Source organism: Capricornis sumatraensis, chromosome 2 (genome assembly GCF_032405125.1).
Source record: "Capricornis sumatraensis isolate serow.1 chromosome 2, serow.2, whole genome shotgun sequence".
NCBI classification, from domain to species: Eukaryota; Metazoa; Chordata; class Mammalia; order Artiodactyla; family Bovidae; genus Capricornis; species Capricornis sumatraensis.
The window spans coordinates 87,924,417-87,945,673 of NC_091070.1; the positions used below are offsets into that span (position 1 = coordinate 87,924,417).

The following is a 21,257-nucleotide window of genomic DNA, read 5'->3' on the forward strand; positions in this document are numbered from 1 at the left end:
CCTATGCATTGCAGGATGTTTAGCAGCGTCCCTGGTCTCTATCGACTAGATGCCAGTAGCACGACCCTGACTGCAACCCCAAGTTCTGACAACCTGGATGGGATAGGGAGAGGCAGGGTTGCCCAAGGTGGAGAACCTCCGCTCTCACTCACCCTCTCTCTCGCTGCATTTGGCTTTGTTCTCAGGGACATGGAGAAGAGCTGTCTTCCTCTGTGTGCACACAGGTCACTCTCATGAGCCTTTGTCCCACTCTAGAGCCTTCTCTTGGGATCCAAGAAAAGCAGAGGAATGACTCTAGGACTCCTACTCCTAAGGCAGTTAAGCCGCAGGTTTTGGTGGGTCTGGGGCCCCTGGATCCTGGAAATGTGTACTTTCCCCTCTCTGTCTCAGTTTCCCAATCTATCACCCTTCATCAGGCCAGTGAGGGTAAAATTTCTTGTGGCCTTTGCTGCTGAAACTTCCACTCAGCTCCCCAAAAGATGCAGTGCGGGGTCCTCAGCAGCCTTGCCTCATTGCCCCCCTGGCTTCTGCAGGAGCCCTACCAAGACAGCTTGCAAGGAAAGCCCTGAGCATCTTTCTTAGAGAAACAAAGACCTCCCAACCCTTGACCAAAGAAAACTCTCCTCGGCTTGCCCCAGCCTCTTTCTGCTCTGTGCCCCTCTGGAGAGGACGCTTCAAAGAGGTCGAGCCCAAGTGCCCTGGGAAGGAAAAAGTGGCCAGAGAAATTCCCCAGTGTTTCATTCCCTTTATAAATGCTTTGTAGCACACACAAAGCAGCCTCCTTCCTTCATCAAGGAATAACCTTGAGAAAGTGAGCGCCCATGTGTCAGCCCTTGTCCATGTCCCCTCCACAATTGGATTGTCATAGACGAATTCCAGTGGCCATGATCGTGGATTACCTTTGAAAGATTTGATTTAGCCAACAGATGCAGCATTGATAGAAATCTCAGAGCAGCCAGGAGAGAAAAAGGCAGAAAATTCCACCCTGAAGAGGGTCCTGTATTGTTCAGCTTTCCACTCCTATTAACTTGTGATTAATCTATGTCTGGGGGAAATGGAGAAAGGTAAGCGGGTGGAAAAAAAGCTACGCAAGTGAAGTAGCATCAGTGTTTGCGACTTTTGCCTGAGCCGAACCAGCAGTCGTTTGCCCACCATGTGACCCAAGGGAATGGCTCTGCCACCAGGCTGGGGTGGTGGGGGTGGTGGGGTGGGCAGGGCAGGGGACACCAGGGAGGGGGAGTTGTGACGAAGGTGCTGAGAGCATAGTGGTGGCAGTTTTCTGAGTCAATGACTGAGTCAGTGGTCATTCCCCACTCTCTCTTCAAAAGGATTTTTGGAGTTTCTATAACAAGTAATCAAATTAAGAAAATAGAAATTATATTTTTAAAAATAGATTTTTAGAGACATGAAAGGAGACAGAAAAATGATCTCGGGTTTGGTTTTGAGCTTTCTGGTTTCTCAGAGTAAAAGGTAAAATTGGTGTTGAGATCTACCCCTGTGCATCCAAAACGCCGGTGGGCTGAGACGGAAAGTGGAAATGCAGGAGGGCGTAGAGGCCAATGTTCGCCAGCTCGCTGTTCATCTAGTATGCTTTTCACGAGTAGTCTTCACACCAGAGCAGGGACCTGTAACAAGCGAGTCTACTGAAGAGAAGGGCAAGAGGGCGCCTGAGACCCTTCAGAATCTTCAGGGCGGTACAGGGCTGATTGTGGCAGTCAGTGCTGCCCCGCCACATGCTTGAATACTTCCAAGCCTGTCAGTCTCCATGACTGTGGATTGAGCCAGGCCCTCTGACCCTAAATTAAAACTTCAGAGGAGGCCCCTGGAAAGTTGGAACTAAGAGAGGCCATGCCTAAGAGCTTTGCTAGAAGCGTTGATGACAGAGAGGAGTGCTCCACAACTGTCTGGCTGAGAGTCAGGCCCACCAAGGCGGGGGTCCCTGCCCCACGGCACCCGTGCCGGCCACTATCTCCCCTTACAGTGTGGGGGCCAGGGAACCACGAAGGTCGGGAAGTCTTCAGACATCCATCCTTTGCACACATTCTTTTCTATATATTTGTAATTTTATTGCTTTTTATCTGTTTAATAGAATAGATGCTCAGTTTGAGAAAGGGAATACATAGAAATTTAAAGAACAAACTCAGAGTCCTTCATAATTTCTCAACCCAGAGGTGAGCACAGAAGCCATTCTGTTGTAACTGGTTCATTCTCCATCCACGTCTGTTTCACACTTTTTTCATACTTTAGCTCATGACTTTGTCTTGATAAACAGTTTGCTTATTTCATTTTCCCTTATGTCATATCAGTAAACAGGCTGGAAAACATTTGAGTACTTCTCTACCATGCCTTCATATGAATTGTCATAATTCATTTAACCGGTATCCTGGTGTCAGAGGCAGCATGTGACGGTGACTAGAACATGGCCAGACAGACCTGGGTTTGAATTCCAGCTGCCACTGAGTTATCTTTGTGACCTTGGGCCAGTCATATAACCTCCAAGTGCCATCTGAAAAATAGAGGCCCTAATGCCTAACTCACAGGCTTACTTGAAGACTAGAAATATAGGTGTAAAGTGCCTGGTGCTTTAATAGCCTAGTCACATATTATTTATTATTATTTAAATTACTTCAATTTTCCACTGTTATAAATAATGCTTCGGGGAACATCTCCATGCATAAATCTTTCTCCACAACTGTGATCATTTCCTTAGGATAGATTCTTAGAAATGGAATTACAAGACCAAAGGGTCTGAATATTTTTAGGACTCCTGATACATAACCCCAAATCGTTTTCTAGAAACCTTTACCAGCATTGAGTATTGTCCATTTAAAAAAATAATAATAAAGAAAGTAACTTGACCTTTTCGGTAGAGAAAGCATGATATCCAGTTGTTGTTTTGACTTGAACAATTAATGAAACTAAACATTTTCCAAAATGATTTTTATCTACTTGTACTTACCATTCAGGAACTGTCTGCTCCTGTCCATCCCTCATTTTCCATGAGAAAATCAGAGCTCCCAGAGGAGAACTGGCTTGGCTGGGCTTCACGCAATTAGTTTGTTCATTAATTCATTTGCCAAATACGTATTAAGTATCTTCCCGGTGCCAGGGACACTGCTGGCCACTGGGGTACGATACAGAAGTGAAAGAGACAGACAACCGCACCCCCGCACCACCACCATGGAGCTGCCACCTGGTGGGGAGACAGATGATAAACAAGTCAACAGAGAAAATAATTACTTGTAGTAAAAGTGCTATTCACTCCCGAATTCTTAATAGGGCAGTGAATATGAGCCTGGCACTGGGAATCCACCAATGACCCAGGGAGACGAGGCCCGTATCCTATGTGGAACTTCGCAGAACCAAGATTTGTATGTAGGCTCCTCCTGCCAGCCCAGAGTGTGCCTTTCAACCACAGCCCTTGAACTGGACTTTTAGCAAGGAAGCAGATGACACAGGACATCCAAAAGGCTTGTCTCTACCATCCAGCATCTTCTCCACAGTGTCAGTTGGGGTTCTCCCCGACAGAAGCAGATGCCAAATGCAAGAGGTCTTATAGGAACACAGCTGTGAGGGAAAAGGGGGAAAGGGCTGGGGAGGCTAGAAAAGCATCAACTGCAAGGCAGATCTGACCTGTGTGAAGGAAACAAAGGAGGAAGGAAGGCTAGATGCAAAGTCTTAAACTGAAGCACAGTTCAGAGAAAGTTTCACAAGATGGGGAGTCTTTCAGCCAAACTGCCCATCAGAGGAGTCCCAGACGTCCCAGGAATATGTCGACCTTAATATATTCCTGCTGTGCTCTAGCTGAGAGGAGCCCGGGGCGGGAGTGTGACCACAGAGAAAACAAAGCCTCCTGCTTTGGTCTCTGTGGATTTGTATTGTAAAGAGCACTTGTTTGAGAGTCAGGAGATCCATGTCCAATCCTGATTTTGCAATTCCTTGCAATGTGACTTTAGGTAGATTATCTGGATTTCAGACACAGTAGGTGGGGCCATCAGTCAATTACACTCCCCACAGAAGCTCTAAGAAGAAGATGGTCACCACACTCAGCATCTCCTCTAACATGAATGTATATTGGCTATTGGATCAGACGCTCCCAGCCAGAGGTTGCCCACCTCTCTAGAGGTCGTGCCAGGCAGCCCTTGCCTCCAGCCAAGGGTTCTTTCTCTGGGCTAGCCAGACCAGGGATGGAGATGATCTTGCTCAGTCTTAAAGAGCCCTGGCAATGCATGAAAGGAGGGTGTCCTCTCCAGTACAGACTTTGCCAGAGAGGGGACGCTACATCTGCCCAGAGGTTCCATTTTAACTCAGCAAATGCTCATTAAGTACCTACAGTATACAGAGCCGCTGGGTCTCAGTGCAGCCCCCTAGTACCTGCCCACACACTGGGCATCTCCTTTGGGTGCAGAGTGGGTAAAGCTCTGAACCTCACAGTACACAAGGGAAGGACCTGGAAAGGCTGGCTCCTACTTTGGTCTCTGTATTTGTATTATAAAGAGCACTTGTTTGGGAGTCAGGAGACCTACATCTAATCCTGATTTTGCATTTCCTTGCAATGTAACTTTAGGCAAATTTTCTAACAATTACGAGCCTCAGTTTCTTGGGCTCATAAGACCATGTAAGCTTGGCATGTTCTGACAAATAAACAAAACATTAAGCTAAAAAAAATTTTTTAAAGAAAAAGGGACTTCCCTGGTGGTTCAGTGGCTAAGACACCATACTCCCAATGCAGGGGGGGCCCAGGTTTGATCCTTAGTCAGGGATCTAGACCCCACATGCTGCAACTAAAGATCCTGCGTGCTGCAACTAAGACAAAGTGCAGCCACATAAATAAAAAAAATATAATAAAAACATTAAGCAGTTTAACATCAGAGGCTCTTCAATCCTGCACCATGGGCAGCCCAGACCTGGGGTGGGCAGAGGGTGGGACATGGCCGCATTCCTGACCAGACTGTCCTCTCATCCTTCTCTCATCTGCTCAGCTGCCACCCCGTGACTGGAGCTTGCACCTGCCAGCCAGGGTGGGCTGGCTCCCACTGCAATGAGTCCTGCCCCGTTGGCTACTATGGCGATGGGTGCCAGCTGCCCTGCACCTGTCAGAACGGTGCCGACTGCCACAGCGTCACTGGGAGCTGCACCTGTGCCCCAGGCTTCATGGTAAGATGGGAGGGGGCTCCCATGGCCTCTCTGCCCACCCCCGCCCCCACAGAGGAGGAGAGGGGCCAGAATCAGGGAGTGCGGCCCTGTGCCCGGGGATGAAGAATGAGTGTCTGCATGGGCCGCTCGGAGTCTATGACCAGAGAGCTGCCAAGGCTGTTCTCCAAGGCCAGTCCTGCGGAGGTTTGTAACTGCAAAATGAAATGGAAGGAAGCTGTCTTTCCATTGTCTCCTCACCCTGGAACACCAGTTGTCTTCTTTGTACCCAGCTCCAGTCTGTCCATATCCTGCGCACATAGTATTTTTCCATCCAAATAACCACAGAGCACCTAATAACCACAAGACTTTGTATTTTGCTGTATTTCACCCACGTTTGCTGCTGGAGCTTCTTGAGTATCCATTTTTAGTGGCTGCATAACACAGCAGGAGTTGATGAACCCCCATGATCCTCAGCCATTCCTTTAGTGCTGAATACTGAGTTGTTTCCAGAGTCCACAACACATGTGCAGTGAGCATCTTCCTACCAAAGGCTTTTCCCCTCCTGTTGAATTATTTCCTTAGGGTGACTTCCCAGGGTCAGTGGGCATCATATATTTGTGGCTCTTGATGGATGTTGCCATATTACGCTCCTCAAGGGTTATGTAAATCTACACTGCCATCAGTCGTGTATGCTTGTACCTATTTCAAAACAACTCTGCTGACATTCTTTTCTTGTTTTAATTTTTGCTAATTATATAGCTAGAAAATGGCTCCTCAATATTGCTGTAATTTGCATTTCTCTGATTACTAGGGAGAGTAAAACCTTTTCCCTATGTGTTTGTTTACTATTTGTATTTCCTCATGAATTATGCTGGTCTTTTTGAAGTTTGATTCCAGGGAACTTGACATTGCAAGTGGAATCCTGTTTAAAGGTGGTGCATGCCCAGTGAGTGTGAGAACCCAAACATTCAGGCGACCCCCGTGGTCATATTTTTGTGCTATAAGATGTGGTTTGTGTAGTCCAAAGTCAGGCCTTTGGAACAAGCCCAGGGTCACATCTTGCTGTCCTACTCCGCAAATGTGTGACCCAGGGCCAGCGAGTTAACCTCTTTCAGGATTGGTTTCCTGACCTGTGGAATGGGACACCTGCCTTGCAATGTTGCTGTTAGATGTAGAAACGGGCTGTATGGAGTACCTTTCCTCAGTGCTTCTTAGACTTTAGTGAACTCAGAAACCACCCGTGGACCTTGTTAAGTGTAGGTTCTGATGCAGTAGAACTGAGGCCTATGGTTCTGCATTTCTAACATGCTCCCAGGAGATGCCAGTGCTGCTTTGAGTAGGAAGGAGATGGCGCTCACCTGGGGCTGCCCATTGTAATCACCTGGAGAGCTTTGCAAATACTGAGCCTGAGCCGCCCTCCTGGAGATGCTGATGCACTTGGTCTGGGTGTGGTCTGGCTGAAGCCAGTGCGCTGCCGAGATGATCCAAAGACCTGCAAGGAAGTGCTTGTTGTGATGTGAGAGTGCAGGTTTGCCTGGTGGCAATGTCTTTTGTTGGCAGGTTTCCCCTGGTCTATAGAACAAAACTCTGTTCAGCCGCCCCCTTCATCTCCCCAAGGCAGGTAAGACTAGATGGAAATGATCCCAGCGACATCTTCAGAAGAGAAAGAGATCTGTCCTCCTGAAGGTTTCCTCTCTTGTTTACCTTTATTGCTGGGAGCTTGGTTCACAGTTCAGTTCAGTCTCTCAGTCATGTCTGAATTCTTTGTGACCCCATGGACTGCAGCACGCCAGGCCCCCCTGTCCATCACCAACTCCCCAAGTTTACTCAGACTTATGTCCATTGAGTCGGTGATGCCATCCAACCTTCTCATCCTCTGTCGTCCCCTGCTCCTGCCTTCAATCTTTCCCAGCATCAGGGTCTTTTCCAATAAGTCAGCTCTTCGCATCAGGTGGCCAAAGTATTGGAGTTTCAGCTTGGACATCAGTCCTTCCAATGAATATTCAGGCCTGATTTCTTTTAGGATGAACTGGTTGGATCTCCTTGCAGTCCAAGCGACTCTCAAGAGTCTTCAACACCGTCGTTCAAAAGCATCAGTTCTTCAGCGCTCAGCTTTGTTTGTAGCCCAACACTCACGTCCATACGTGACCACTGGAAAAACCACAGCCTTGACTAAACAGACCTTTGTTGGCCAAGTAACATCTCTGCTTTTTAATATGCTGTCAATGTTGGTCATAACTTTCCTCCCAAGGAGTAAAGTCTTTTAATTTCATGGCTGCAGTCACCATCTGCAGTGATTTTGGAGCCCAAAAAAGTAAAGTCTGTCATTGTTTCCACTGTTTCTCCACCTATTTGTTCACAACTTCCATAGAAAAAATGGGGTGCTCACGGTTTGGGGTTTGGGTAGGAGAGAATGGCTGTTCAGGATTAAAAGTCTCACCCGGGCGAGTGATCAGGTGACTGAAGCTGAAGTGAAGTGACTGCAGAGGACCTGCAGACCCAGTCCCAGCTCAGCTACCAGGGCAGGGATAGGCTCTGGGCAAGCGGCTACCCCTCCCAGGGTCCTAGTTCATCATCTGTAAACAATAAGTGTGCGGGGTGGGGGATGAATGCCCCCAGGTCAGGCCTCGAGCAGTTTGGAGGCCAGGCTACTGTCTCTATTGCTTCCCTCTGGGATTAAAATAACTTCCTGCCCTTGAATTTTGGGAGACTTGACACTTGTAGGAATCATCTCCACGTGGAGTCCTACCTGCTTGGGGCTCAGGGCTGAGACACACTGTGAGCCAAGCAGCCCTGCTGAGACCCCGTGGATTTCCATCCATCTCCTCCTGTGCAGGCTCACTGTACCTGCAAAGGCTCTTCAGGGCCCTGTCGGGGGGTGAGCAGGAACTACTCGAGGTGATTCTAAGATGGTCAGTTGCTCTCACCCAGCATGACTCATTCCTGCACACACCAGGTTCCCAGGGCGGGAAACCAAGCAATTGCCCTTGCCTCAGCTTCGGAACGAATCCAGTTTCTTGCAATTAGTCAGCTCTGGTCGGAGTCAGGCATTAGGGCAATTAGTTGAGCAGACTTGGCTGAAACCCTCCCTGAAACATCCCGCAGTCAATGATAATTAGCAATGCCTTTATTTGTTCTTTGGTTTGTGAATTTATGCACCTGCCTTTTTCCTTGAAAGAGAGTTCAGTTCAGTCGCTCAGTCGTGTCCGACTCTTTGCGACCCCATGAATCACAGCACGCCAGGCCTCCCTGTCCAACACCAACTCCCAGAGTTCACTCAAACTCATGTCCATTGAGTCAGTGCTTATGGAAATGAACATAGGGATGGAAGTGGGAAGAGAGTCTGGGCATTTTACATGTTAGCTGGGCAGCAGCAATGGACTCACTTGGGCTATGAATTGCTGTACTACACTGGGGCTGCAAAGTAAGAGGAAAGAGCCCTGGGCTGAAAGACAAGAAACAAAGTTTCTAGCTCTGGTTCTTCTCACTTTGGAAGCTTCCATTTCTCATCTGTAAAATGGAAATGAAGTTCCCTACCCAACAGGAACTATGATGTAGGAGCTAATCATTAAAATGGCAGTGTTTAAAATTGGGTGTGGCATTGGTTCAGCACCTTGGACAGTTCCCAAGAGCTGTTGTTCCTGCCTGTTACGGGGGTAGGGAATGTAGAGTGAGGATCACATGTCAGGGGCCTCAAGGTGGCAGAGTCCTGGCACTGTCCAAGTGAGGGATGATTCACGAAGTAAGGGAAGAGTCTCTGAATTGTTGTTGAGGGCACTAAGTGGAGGTTTCCATCCACTTGGGAGTTGAGGGCCCCATCACCCCTCTCCATGGCTTCTCATTACCCACCAAATAAAGGTCAAACTCCAGTCCTTGTAACTTGCCCTTAAAACTAGTTAGTTCACCCTAACCTCATCTGCTACCTGCCGCAAACCTGCACTGTGGCCACACACCTTCACTTTCCCCAAACACAGTGTCTGCTTCAGGACTCCACCTATGCCATTTTTCAGGCTTTTCCCTCTTCCTGGAACACCCTCCCCACTGTCCTTATCTCAGTCTGTGAAAATCCTTCTCAGCCTCTCAGGCTAAAGTCAAAGACTGCCTTTTCCATGAGGTGTTCCCTGAATATTCCTCACTTTAGAATTAACCCTTCCATCTCCTCTGTTCCCACAGCACATGGCTCAGAGTCTGAGTCCCTCCAGCCTCCTGCTGCCTTTCCCCGTGCATGCCTGCCACATGAATATCTTGTTCAGTACACTTTGAAATGAATAAAAATCTTGGGAAGAGTGATGAAAGGCCCGTAGCAGAAGTTCCAGAACTGACCTTTATAGGAAGGAAATTCATGGCATTTCCAAAGGGGCTTGCCAGCAGGGTGGGAGCTTAAGTCTACCCATGGGCTTCTCTGCACATCAAATAAACAGGCAGCTGCAGGGGGGACTGGAGCAGCTAGACCCCAACATCAATTCCAGGTTCACTGGGCAAATGATGCAAGTTTCTACCTCAGCAATACTGTAGAGTGATGTTACTCAGAGATGCTGGAGGGAGATTCTCTGCCTTTAAATACCAGCTTTGCTGAGTATTAGTTGTGTGACCTTGGGCAACATACAACCTTTCCGTGCCTCTGTTTTCTCATATGTGAAAGGGTAATAATAATAAAGCCCAGGGAGTTGCTGGGCTGATTAAATTAATTCATACATATAAAATAACTAGAATACCTGGCATATTAGTCATCCTTCAACAAGTATTAGCTATTTTCATCACCACTGTTGTGGATGCTGCCGCTGTTATTTTTGTTGTTATTTATCCAAAGGGGTCCCCCACCTGAAGAGGTTGACTGGTCCTGGCCAGAGTCCCCTGCTGGGGGTACAGGTGGAAATGGAAGTGAGAGGAAGAGCAGAGCTGGAACTTCCTCCCGACTGGGAGCGGCAGGGTTCCCAAGGGCTCCAGGGTTCCCAGAGACAGCCGCAGAACCAAGAATAGACTTTCTCATCACAGCGAGGAGAAGACTGGCTCCTCAGCCCCTCCATGCTCCTCCGTTGACCAGCCTTTCCTTAATTAAGGCCTCACCTAGGTGGCCAGCCTGATGAAGCCTTCTCTGGTGCTCAAAAACTAATTGCTGCCATGTTGGTGCCTGGAGTGAACAACCTGTGAGGTCACTGCCAGAGCTACAAAGACTTGATTTCCCAGACCTCCTCCCCCTCATCGAATCCGTGTGGCTGGGAGATAAGGGACCTCCTGGTCATTCCTCACACAGATGCTCCGTTTCAGCTCAGGCTATAATGGGGACGGGGAGTGTGGGAGGTAGGGAAGGGGGGCCTGGTGTCCCCTCCCCTGGGACTCAAGGCCTATATTTCTCCCCTGGATGACAGAATTTCTATTACCTTAAAGGGCTCATCTATTTATGCTGCAATTTTTTGAAGCCCTGTCTGCCGTTATTGAACCTTGCATGCTGGCAAGGGGAACGGGCACTCCATCACCCAAATGAACAAACTCGTTTCCCCATTTTTCTCCCCTTTCTCTGTGCTGTCGGTAGGTCATATGCAAACCTCAGCCGCTCAGGCCGGTGAAGGCAGGAGGGGGATGAGAATTACGGAAATCCAGATCAGTGGAGCAGTGATTGAATTTTCCTCCGAGGTTTCCTATGTCCTTTAAAGACGTCACCATCCCCCCGTGCACACACAGCCCCCACCAGCTGGGTAAAGTGCGTGTCTGCTTCTTGTATGGCTCCTGAGCTGAAACTAGGGAGCAAGGGCAGCTACGGGGCCAGAAAAGGTTGACTGAAAATTAGAGCCAGGTGACATGTATAATGTGTGTGCATAATGTGTGTGCATTTCCTGTTGTAATTGTTTTGTTCTTCATCAAACAGAGGTCTGCAGACAGCAAGCCCTATGCCTAGGAAACTAGCTTCTCATCCCCTGCCCCCCACCGTTGACTAGCTTCCTAATTATTACACTAAAAGGTTTTCCTGGATGCTGAGCTGGGGATGAAGAATTTACCCTCTAGCTGCCATGTGTCTGTGAGCAGAGGAGCACAGGAAAATAGCAGAATGATCCAAAAATATAAACAGACACACACACATTGTCCAGTACTCAAACCCTAGCTCTGTAGTCATCTGCTGAGTGCCCTTGGCCCTGTTATTTATGCTTTGCAAGCCTTAGTTTTGTCATCTATAAAACAAGGGAAATAATGGTATTATGTCCTAGAATTATTTTTAGGATTGGATTAGATAAAATAGGTATGATGCTTACGAAAAAGCCTGGCAGGTACTGAATGTTTAATAAGTTGTTGAGGTTCCTTCTGTTACTGGAGGCAAAGGGCATGGACTATGGGGTCAGACATGTCTGGATTGGAATCTTAAGTCTGCTGCTCAGTAGCTGTGTGACCTTAGGCAACATGTTCAGCCTCTCTGAGCCCTAGTTTCCTGTCTCTTAAGTGGGTTAAACACACCTGCCCTTCCTGGTCCATGTGAGCACAAAACAGGAATTAGCCTTCATAGTGGCAGAGTTGAAAGGATGCTCAGTGCTTCCCTAGTGCACCCTCTTATTTCATAAACTGAGGTCCAGACAGGGCAAGTGACTTATCTTAGGTCACACAGCAAATCATTGGTGGACCTGGGATGTGAAGCAAGTGACATAGCTCCCAATCCGATGCTTTTTCCACCTTCGCCTCTGTCTCATGAGTTTGCTATCCCCACAGCAAACACCTACTGATTTTTCCCAGGGCAGGGAGGGATGGGGGCATCGCCAGCATGTTAAATCATGTTGGCAATTAATCCACAGAGCAGAATAGAGAAAACTGGTTTTATGTCGCAAAGGCTGAGTCCAACCATCCCCCTCTGGGACTCCATGGTTCGTGGCCTTATTAGGGAAAACTGTTGACTCTTCTGTTCTAAAAAAATAAACGATCCCCATGTCACACCACCTTCTCCCTGCCGTGCTCCTCATGTCTCCATCACTGCCCTCGGACTTGGGTCTCAGGCCTAGCCCCTGCAATTCTCTCAGTGCAGTAGAAGCTATTGGGGCAGGTCTGAGGTGTCCCTAAACAGGCCTTAAACACTCCCAGTTTTCCTTTTGTCCAAGTCTCTGGAGAAGGGAATGGCTACCCACTTCTTGCCTGGAGAATTCCATGGACAGAGGATCCCGGCAGGCTACAGTCCATAGGATTGCAAAGAGTCGGGCATGACGAAGCAACTAACACTTTCACTTCTGACAGTGATGGGGTTTCTTCCCCTGCCAGCTCCCACTCCTGGCCACCCCGCAGACTCTGGAGGGTGGGTGTGGCTGGGCCATGAGTCAGAGGAGCTCCCCCAAAAGGTCTGGAGGAAGTGGATGGCGGAGTGGGGTGATAGTGGCCCACATTTGGAACATTGAGGAAGTGTGGCAGCCCCTAGGCCAGGCTCTCTCGTTTGTTTCATACATCATTTTATTTCATCTTTACAGCAACCCTATAGGTAGGGGATGTTAGGATCCCCATTTTACAGGTGAAAAAACGGAGGCTCAGAGAGCTGAAGCAACTTTTCTAGTTGGTCAGTGGCCTCCAGGAGTTGAGTCTGTAGCTGTTTGAACTCAGAACCTGCACTTTGAACCGCAACGGAAAGTTATCTGGAGAGGAGAGGGCTATGGATCTGTGGTAAATAATTAGCAATGATGCTCCCTCAGGCCTTTTCCCAGGATGCGGGACAACCCCAGCTGCTTTATTTCACAGTTGGAGCCTAGTGACTTTCTGCCCTTTGTCATCAAGGGCAAGTGGCTGGCACCTTCAGTATCCCTCCCTTCCTGTGGGGCGGCACTTTACAGTTTACCCAGCTAGCTGTCCCGCCTAAGCTTGTTAATCCTCACGGCTCTCCTGTGAGGAAAGCCAGGCCAGTATGGGGGGCTGTATCTCACGGATGAGGAAACCCAAGTTCAGAGCAGTTATGAGAACTGACCTGTGAGAACCTCGAGCTGGCCTAGAACCCAGGCTTATGGCTCTAAGGCCAAGCTCACCCCAGGACAGCCGTGCAGGAAGGGGGAAGTCAGTGCTGAGCGGACACTGGCTGGGACTGAGACCTGACCCCCCAGCTCCATCTCCCTGCTGCCTGCTGCTTGACTCTCCCCAAGTCCCTTAACCTCTCTGTGTCTTAACTTCATCTTCCGCAAATTGGGGCACAAACTCTGCTCCTAGTATCCTCGGTCTGGGGTAAAGTTGAGATGAGACACATTGTCAAGAAGGCTGGAAGCAACGCCGGGGTGTCACCCAGGGGCGTGAGGGAGAGCACTGGGCCCGGGGCCCACACTGACACCCTCACCAAGGCTTCGGGTCTGGAACAAAGGAGGAACCACCCCCCTCCTGCTACCCTCGCTCTGATGCTCCAAAACCCCACCCAGCCTGGCCGCTCCCCAGCCATCTCCTCGCTAAGTCATTAGCACCAATAATCCATCTGCAGGAGTAATTATGGACCCCAGGAGGGGAAGGGATTCCTGCCAGAGATGTGATTATGTCTGGAAAATGAAAGATGTTGCAGAAAAAAGTCTTGAATAAATTACTTTAAGGTGGGGCTAACAGGAAGACTAACATTGGGAATAAATGAAAACAAAACTCAAAAGTTCTCTCCAAAAAACACTACTAAATAATTGTTCTCCCTTCTCCTAAAAGTTCTGAGTACGAATTCCCCGAGACAAGCCCAGGGAGTGAGGCCCAAGTGGCTCTGCTTTTGACAAAGATGGCCCAGGGGAGCAGGGGTTAGGGAATGCAAAGGAAAGAGTGGGAGCTGAGCAGGCTGGGCCCTGCCTGGTAAGCACGGTGCTCAACCCAGCAGGCAAGAGGGAGTCTCAGCAGTCCTGGGCAGGGCTGTGACAGCAAGGTGTGGTGGCTGACCTTCACCCGTGTGGGGAGATGGCGACATCACAGTCTAGGGACCCAGCACACAGCAGGTGTCCGGTAGATGCTGGTTCCCATCACTCCCCATGGTCCTTCAGTGGAGGCTGCTAGCTGAGTAGGGCAAGCATGGGCTGTGAGTCAGGGAACCTGAGTCAGAATCTCAGCCTTGGTGCTCACCAACTGGGTCACCGGCTCGCCAGCAGGATCACCTCTTGAGCCTCCCTCTGCTTACCTCATGAGTGGAGTACCTTCTAGGCTGGTATGAGGATGAAACAGGCAAGCAATACCAAAGTGGTGCAGAGCGGGTAAATCTTATATTTCTTTTTTTTAATTAACTTAGTTTTAGCTGTGCTGGGTCTTGGTTGCTACTTTTCTCTGCTTGTGGCGTGAGGGCTTCTCACTGTAGCAGCTTCTCTTGTTGTGGAGCACAGGCTCTAGGCATGCAGGCTCAGTAGTTGTGGTACTTGAGCTTAGTGGCTCCTCGGCATGTGGGATCTTCCTGGACCAGGGGTTGAACCCGTGTCCCCTGCATTGGCAGGCAGAGTCTCAACCACTGGACCACCAGGGAAGCCCAGTCTTAAGTTTCTTTCCTCCCATCTGCAGTGGGCTTAGGTTCATATTCAGCTGCATGTAACAATCAAAATGCCTAAAGCTTTTATAGCAATTCCTCTGGGTCAGGCACTATCCTAAGAACACTATGTGTGTTAATTTACTTAATCATCACCCCTACCCTCAGAAGAAAGTACTATTATAATCCCATTTTTGCAGATAGGGAAACTGAGACACAGGCTGGTGAATGACTTGCAAAAAGTTTGTTCATTTTACCCCCAATAATGCTGAAAAGAAGAAGTTGCCCAAGGTCCCATAAGTGTCAGAGCCAGGACCTGAATTTAGTAGTCAAGTTCCAGAGCCCACTGGCTTGATCAGCCTTCTGCCGCTGACCTGCCTCTCCTGTGGGCAACCCCAGAGTCCCCTCACTAGGAGGAGACCTGAGCCACGGCCACAGGGTGCCCCAGCCACACGAGCTGAGCTAGGAGGGGGTGCCACACTCTAGGGCAGGGCTTCCCTGGTGGCCCCATGCTAAGGAATCCCCCTGCCAGTCCAGAAGACATGGATCTGATCCTGAAGACCCCACATGCCTGAGGGCAACGAAACCCACGAGCCACGACTATTGAGCCTGCGCTCTAGGGCCTGCACAACTACTGAAGCCCAGGTGCCCTAGCGCCCATGCTCTGCAACAAGAGTCACAGTGAGGAGCCCGTGCCCCACGGCTAGAGAGCAGTGCCTGCTCACTGCAGCTGGAGAAAACCTGCGTGCAGCAACAAAGACCCAGCATAGCCCAAAATAAACAAATCGATAAAATTATTTTGAAAAAACCACTATAGGGCAACCGGGCACCGGTCAGGGAGCTGAGGGGAAGTGTTAATTTCCCAGGCAGTGGTACGGATGGAGCACCCAGCCATCACCATGACACTCACCCGTTTCACAGTTCTTCCACTACAACACGCGCCCACATCCATCACCACAGGAGTTCCCACAACCCTCTGAGGTTAAATGCCACTGTTGCCATTTCACACACGAGGACACAGTCATGGCAAGGTTACCTAACTCTGAGCATCTCAGCTCTCAAACCCAAGACCCAGCCACTCCCCAGACAAATGCTGCCAGGATGAACCTCTCCTGGCCTGTCTCCTTCTGAGGCCTCACTGCCCTCTTCTCCCTCTGGCCTTTAACCCCAGACAGCCTCTGCCCAAAGCTGGAAGCCACCTTATCCCTTCCTGCAAAGAGGTCTAAACTGAGCTCCCGTCAAACCTGCCTCCCTGAGGCCTCAAGTTCTTAAAGGAGGAGCACATCCCAGGCCCATATTATGTGTAATGATGAATTCTATGAGAACTTGTCTGAGACACCTCTGGGACCCAGAAAAATCTGGAGGAAAGCAGCGTTATAAAGACTTGAATAACTTATAGAGTTGGGGGATGGAAAGGACAGACAGCTTGGACAGTGTGAGCTAAGTCGCTTCAGTTGCATCCAACTCTTCGCAACACCGTGGACTGTAGCCTGCCAGGCTCCTCTCTCCATGGGATTCTCCAGGCAAGAACACTGGAGCGGGGTTGCTGTGCCCTGCTCCAGGGGATCTTCCCAACCCAGCGACTGAACAGTGGAGGCACCCTTTCCCACCTCCAGTTCTTTTTGTTCACCAGTAGAAGCCTCTCAGGCTTCAGCTTTACTTTCTCTGCATTCATTCTGTAACTTAAAAAAAAATGATTCCACATCAATAAGCCGTGAGATTTGCCTGGGTCTGGACTCTCAACCTCTCTTAAACAGAAGGGAGTAGACCAGACTCCTGCCTTCAGGGGAGGGGTGTTCCAAAACTAGGTTGGGACACTGAGGCACTTGCCTGCCCTTGGGGACCTGCCTTTGTCTATTCTTTAAATTTTTAAAAAGCCTTTATTGAAGTATAGTTGACTTATAATGTTGTATTAATTTCTGCTGTATAGCAAAGTGACTCAGTTGTACACATATATATGTGTATATATATTTTTTTCATATTCTTTTCCATTATGGTTTACACAGGATAGTGAATGTAGTTTCCTGTGCTAGACAGTAGGACCTTGCTGTTTATCCATCCTACATATAATAGTTTGCAGCTGCTGTTCCCAAACTCCCAGTCCTTCCTTCCCTTACCCTTCCCCCTTGGCAACCACCAAGAGGTTCTCTCTGTTGTCTCTCTCTGCCAGTGAGTCTGTTTCTGCTTCATAGAAATGTTCATTTGTGCCATATTTAGATTCCACATATAAATGATATCATATGGTATTTGTCTGTCTCTTTCTGACTTGCTTCACTTAGGATGATGACCTCTAGGCCCATCCATGTTGCTGCAAAAGGCATTATTTCTTTCTTTTTAATAGCTGGGTTCCATTATATGTATACACAACCACATCTTTATCCATTCATCTGTAGATGGACATTTATGTTATTTCCATGTCTTGGCTATTGTAAATAGTGCTGCTATGAACATAGGGGTGCATATAACTTTTGAATTGTAGTTTTGCCTGGGTATGTGCCCAGGAGTAGAAATGTTGGCTCATATGGAAACTCTATTTTTAGTTTTCTGTGAAACTTCCATGCTATTTTCCATGGCGGCTGCACCAACTTACATTCCCGCCAACAGTGTAAAATGGTTCCCTTTCTCCATACTCTCTCCAGTATTTATTATTTGTAGACTTTTTAATGATGGCTATTCTGACAAGTGTGAAGCCATACCTCATTGTAGGTTTGATTTGCATGTCTGTAATAATTAGCAACGATGAACATCTTTTCGCGTGCCCATTGGCCATTTGTATGTCTTCTTTGGAAAAATGTCTATTAGCTCTTCTGCCCATTTTTCGACTGGGTTGGGTTTTGTTGTTATTGTTATTGAATTATATGAGTTGTTTGTATATTTTGAAAATTAAACCCTTATTGGTCACATCATTTGCAAATATTTTCCCCCAGTTCATGACTTGTCTTTTCATTTTGTTTATGGTTTCCATTGTTGTGCAAAAGCTTATAGATTTGCTTAGGTCCCATTTGTTTGTTTCTGCTTTTATTTCTATTGCCTTGAGAGACTGATCTAAGAAAACATTGGTATGACTTATGTCAGAGAATGTTTCGCCTATGCTTTTAGGAGCTTTATGGTGCTTTTTCTTATTTAAGTCTTTAAGCCTTTTAGAGTTTACTTTTGTGTACGGTATAAAGGCGTGTTCTAACTTCATTGATTTACATGTGGTTCAATTTTTCCAACTGCACTTGAAGAAACTGTCTCTCCCTTATTGTATATTCTTGCCTCCTTTATCAAAAATTAATTGTCCATAGGTGTGTGGTTTTATTTCTGGGCTCTCTATTCTGTTCCATTGTTCTATATGTCTGTTTTTGTGCCAAGACCACACTGTTTTGATTATTGTAGCTTTGTAGTATTGTCTGAAGTCTGGGAGAGTTATGCTTCTTGCTTTGTTCTTTTTCCTCAGGATTGCTTTGGCAACTCTGCATCTCTTATGGTTCCTTATAAATTTTAGGACTATTTGTTCTAGTTCTGTTTTTAAAAAAGTCACAAAAATTTGATAGGAATCACATCAAATCTGCAGATTGCATTGGGTAGTGTGGCCATTTAAACAATATTAATTCTTCCAATCCAAGAGCATGGGCTGTCTTTCCATTTCTTTGAATCATCTTCCATTTCTTTTATTAATGTTTTGTAGTTCTCAGCATACAAGTCTTTCACCTTGGTGAGGTTTATTTCTTTTCTTAGTTATCAAAGGTTATAAGTGTATAATATGGAGAAGTATAGAGCAAAATACAATTATTAGAGGGCAATTGCTCCACAGTCTCGTGTTGGCCTCTGGCACCCATCAACACGAATCAGGCACAGATGTACACGTGTCCCCTCCCTCCTGAACCCCCCTCCCATCTCCCTGTCTGTCCCACCCCTCTAGGTTGTCACGGAACACTGGGTCGAGCTCCCTGCTTCACACAGAAAATTCTCCCTTGCTGTCTGTTTTACATATGGTAATGTATATGTTTCCACGCTATCCGCTCAAGTTGCCCCACCCTCTCCTTCCCCCCTGTGCCCACAAGTCTGCTGTCTGTGTCAGGACTCCATTGCTGCCCAGCAATTACCACATGCATACGGAATCTAGAAAGATGGTACTGATAAATCCATTTGCAGGTTTATTTCTAAGTATTTTTGATGCAGTTTTAAGAGGGATTGTTTACATTTCCTTTCCGATACTTTGTTGTGAGTGTGAAGAAATGCAATTGATTTCTACATGTTAATCTCGTATCCTGCTCCCTTGCTGTGTTCATTTATTGTTTCTAGTAGTTTTTGTGTGTCGTCTTTAGGGTTTTCTATTTATAGAAAACTACGACCACTTCACGGATTTGCGTGTCATCTTTGTGTGGGGGCCATGCTAATCCTCTGTGTATCATTCCAGTTCTGATACACGTGCTGCTGAAGCCAGCTCCTGCCTTTGTCTTTAGGGTAAAGTTTGAAGCCTTCCCAGCTGGGACAGTCTAACCTTCAGGCCCCTGTGCCGCTGCTACCCTTCAGGCTTGGCACTCCAGGAAATCCAAATGGATTGCCTTACCCTAGAGACCCGCCCACCCTCCCATGTACAGTGTCTCCTCTATGCCTCTTTTCAATCTGGCCTTTGCCTGGAACGCCCTTGCTCTCCTCTATCATCCTGGCTGAATTCTGCCTGTGTCCAGCTCTGTTGTGATCCCCTCATAAAGCCTGCTTGCTTTCTTCCTGTGGACACTACCTTCCCATAGGACCCTGGCACACCCACTCTAGGGGCACACTGTGGATGAGTCTGTCCTCTCTACCAGACAGCTGCTGGGGCAGGTCTGTCTGATTCCTTCCTTTCCCCTGTCCTGCCAGCCTCCTAACCCAAATTCACTCCCAGGCCTGCACAGAGAATGGTCAGTAAATCTCTGTGAATAATACCCCAGGTCCTTTAGAAGCATCCCATGAGTCATGACAGTGCCACATTTTGCTTGGACCCTAGTAAATACCCCCATCAGTCCCTGCAGGACCCTCTGTCCCCATAATCTGGTTCCCACTTGGGACATTATCACTGTCAATATAGTTAGCCTGTGGCTCTGTAGGCCACTGCCCCGGGCCCACACCTCCCAGCCACCACCTCAGAGGAGCTGGGTTCTGCAGTACACATGCACACATATCCCATATACTCAAGCCTACAGTGTGAACCCAGCGTGTCCATGCTGTGCACACCATTCTCCAGGCCATTCTCCAAGCCCCCTTGAGGCTTTATGACCAGGATCAGCCCAAACGTCCTGCATCAGGTGCTAAGCTTACCTCACAGCTGTCATGCCGCTGACATAGGACACGTTCCACCAGAGTCACTGCATAGACCATGCAGTTGTGGAGAGGGGAGCCCATAAGCTGCCATTCAAACCAAGACACTGGGACAATAAGCCAAATATACCATCCCTAACCTGCTCTTCCACACAGGCAGAGCATCTGTACAACTGATGTGCATAGGGCCCACGAGTATTATTTACACCACATATATCAGGAGTTTATGTGTTTGCATAAACTCACTGTTTGCACACACATATGTACCACTCTTATGACAGAAAGTGAAGAGGAATTAAAGAGCCTTTTGATGAAGGTGAAAGAAGAGCGTGAAAAAGCTGGCTTAAAACTCAGCGTTCAAGAAATGAAGATCATGACATCTGGTCCCATTGGTTCATGGCAAATAGACGGGGAAACAAGGGAAACAGTGAGAGAGTTTATTTTCTTGGGCTACAAAATCACTGTGGATGGTGACTGCAGCCTTGAAATGAAAAGATGCTTGCTCCTTGGATGAAAAGGAATGACAAACCTAGATAGCATATTAAAAAGCAGAGACATCACTTTGCCTACAAAGGTTCATATAGTCAAAGCTATGCTTTTTCCAGTAGTCATGTATGGATGTGAGAGCTAGATGGTAAAAAAGGCTGAGCACTGAAGAACTGATGCCTTTGAACTGTGATGTTGGAAAGACTTAAGAGTCCCTTGGACAGCAAGGAGATCCAACCAATCAATCCTAAAGGAAATCAACCCTGAATATTCATTGAAAGGATTGATGATGAAGCTGAAGCTCCAGTACTTTGGCCACCTGATGCAAAGAGCTGACTCACTGGAAAAGACCCTGATGCTGGGAAAGATTGAAGGCAGGAGGAGAAGGGGACGACAGAGGATGAGATGGCTGGTTGGCATCACTGACTCAATGGACATGAGTCTGAGCAAACTCCAGATGGTGAAGGACAGGGAAGCCTAGTGTGCTGCCGTCCATGGGGTCACAAAGAGTTGGGCACGACTGAGCAGCTGAACAATAAGGCACACATACCTGCAGGCTTACCGAGAACAGCCTCCAGAACATCTGGGTGTAACAGGGAGGCAGCCCACCACACCCCTCCCCTGCCACAGTCGCATCCTGTGCCTCTGCCCCCTCCACGTTGTGCTCACACACTCTAAATGCTCATGAAGACCCCTCTCCCCACCAGCATGGGATTTCCCAGCAGTTTAGAGGCAATGGTTTTTGGCACTTTTTAAAAAACTACTAAGGAAATCACGAAACCTAATGCAGAGCAGTTGGGGCCATATGCTGTCAGTGTTTGTCCAGGAGGTCCCGAAGATTCTAGCTGACTTTGCAGGGACTTTGCCTGACTCTGTCCACGGAGAGAGTCGGGCCCAGAAGGCCAGTAAGAGATGACCTGAT

At 47.9% G+C, this 21,257-nt stretch overlaps 1 protein-coding gene and 1 non-coding gene across 3 annotated transcripts in view; one reads left to right on the top strand and one right to left on the bottom strand.

The window, feature by feature from the left end:
• Window positions 1-21,257, top strand: part of MEGF11 (multiple EGF like domains 11) — a 250,990-nt gene that overhangs the window by 183,686 nt on the left and 46,047 nt on the right. For both annotated transcript variants that reach the window (XM_068964859.1, XM_068964860.1), the window contains exon 9: window positions 4,983-5,157. In XM_068964859.1, coding sequence (XP_068820960.1) covers window positions 4,983-5,157 — 175 coding nt within the window. The remainder of the gene's footprint in view (window positions 1-4,982; window positions 5,158-21,257) is intronic.
• LOC138074698 (U6 spliceosomal RNA) lies at window positions 18,889-18,995 on the bottom strand. Its single transcript, XR_011144519.1, has one exon. It is a non-coding gene; the product is annotated as a U6 spliceosomal RNA (small nuclear RNA).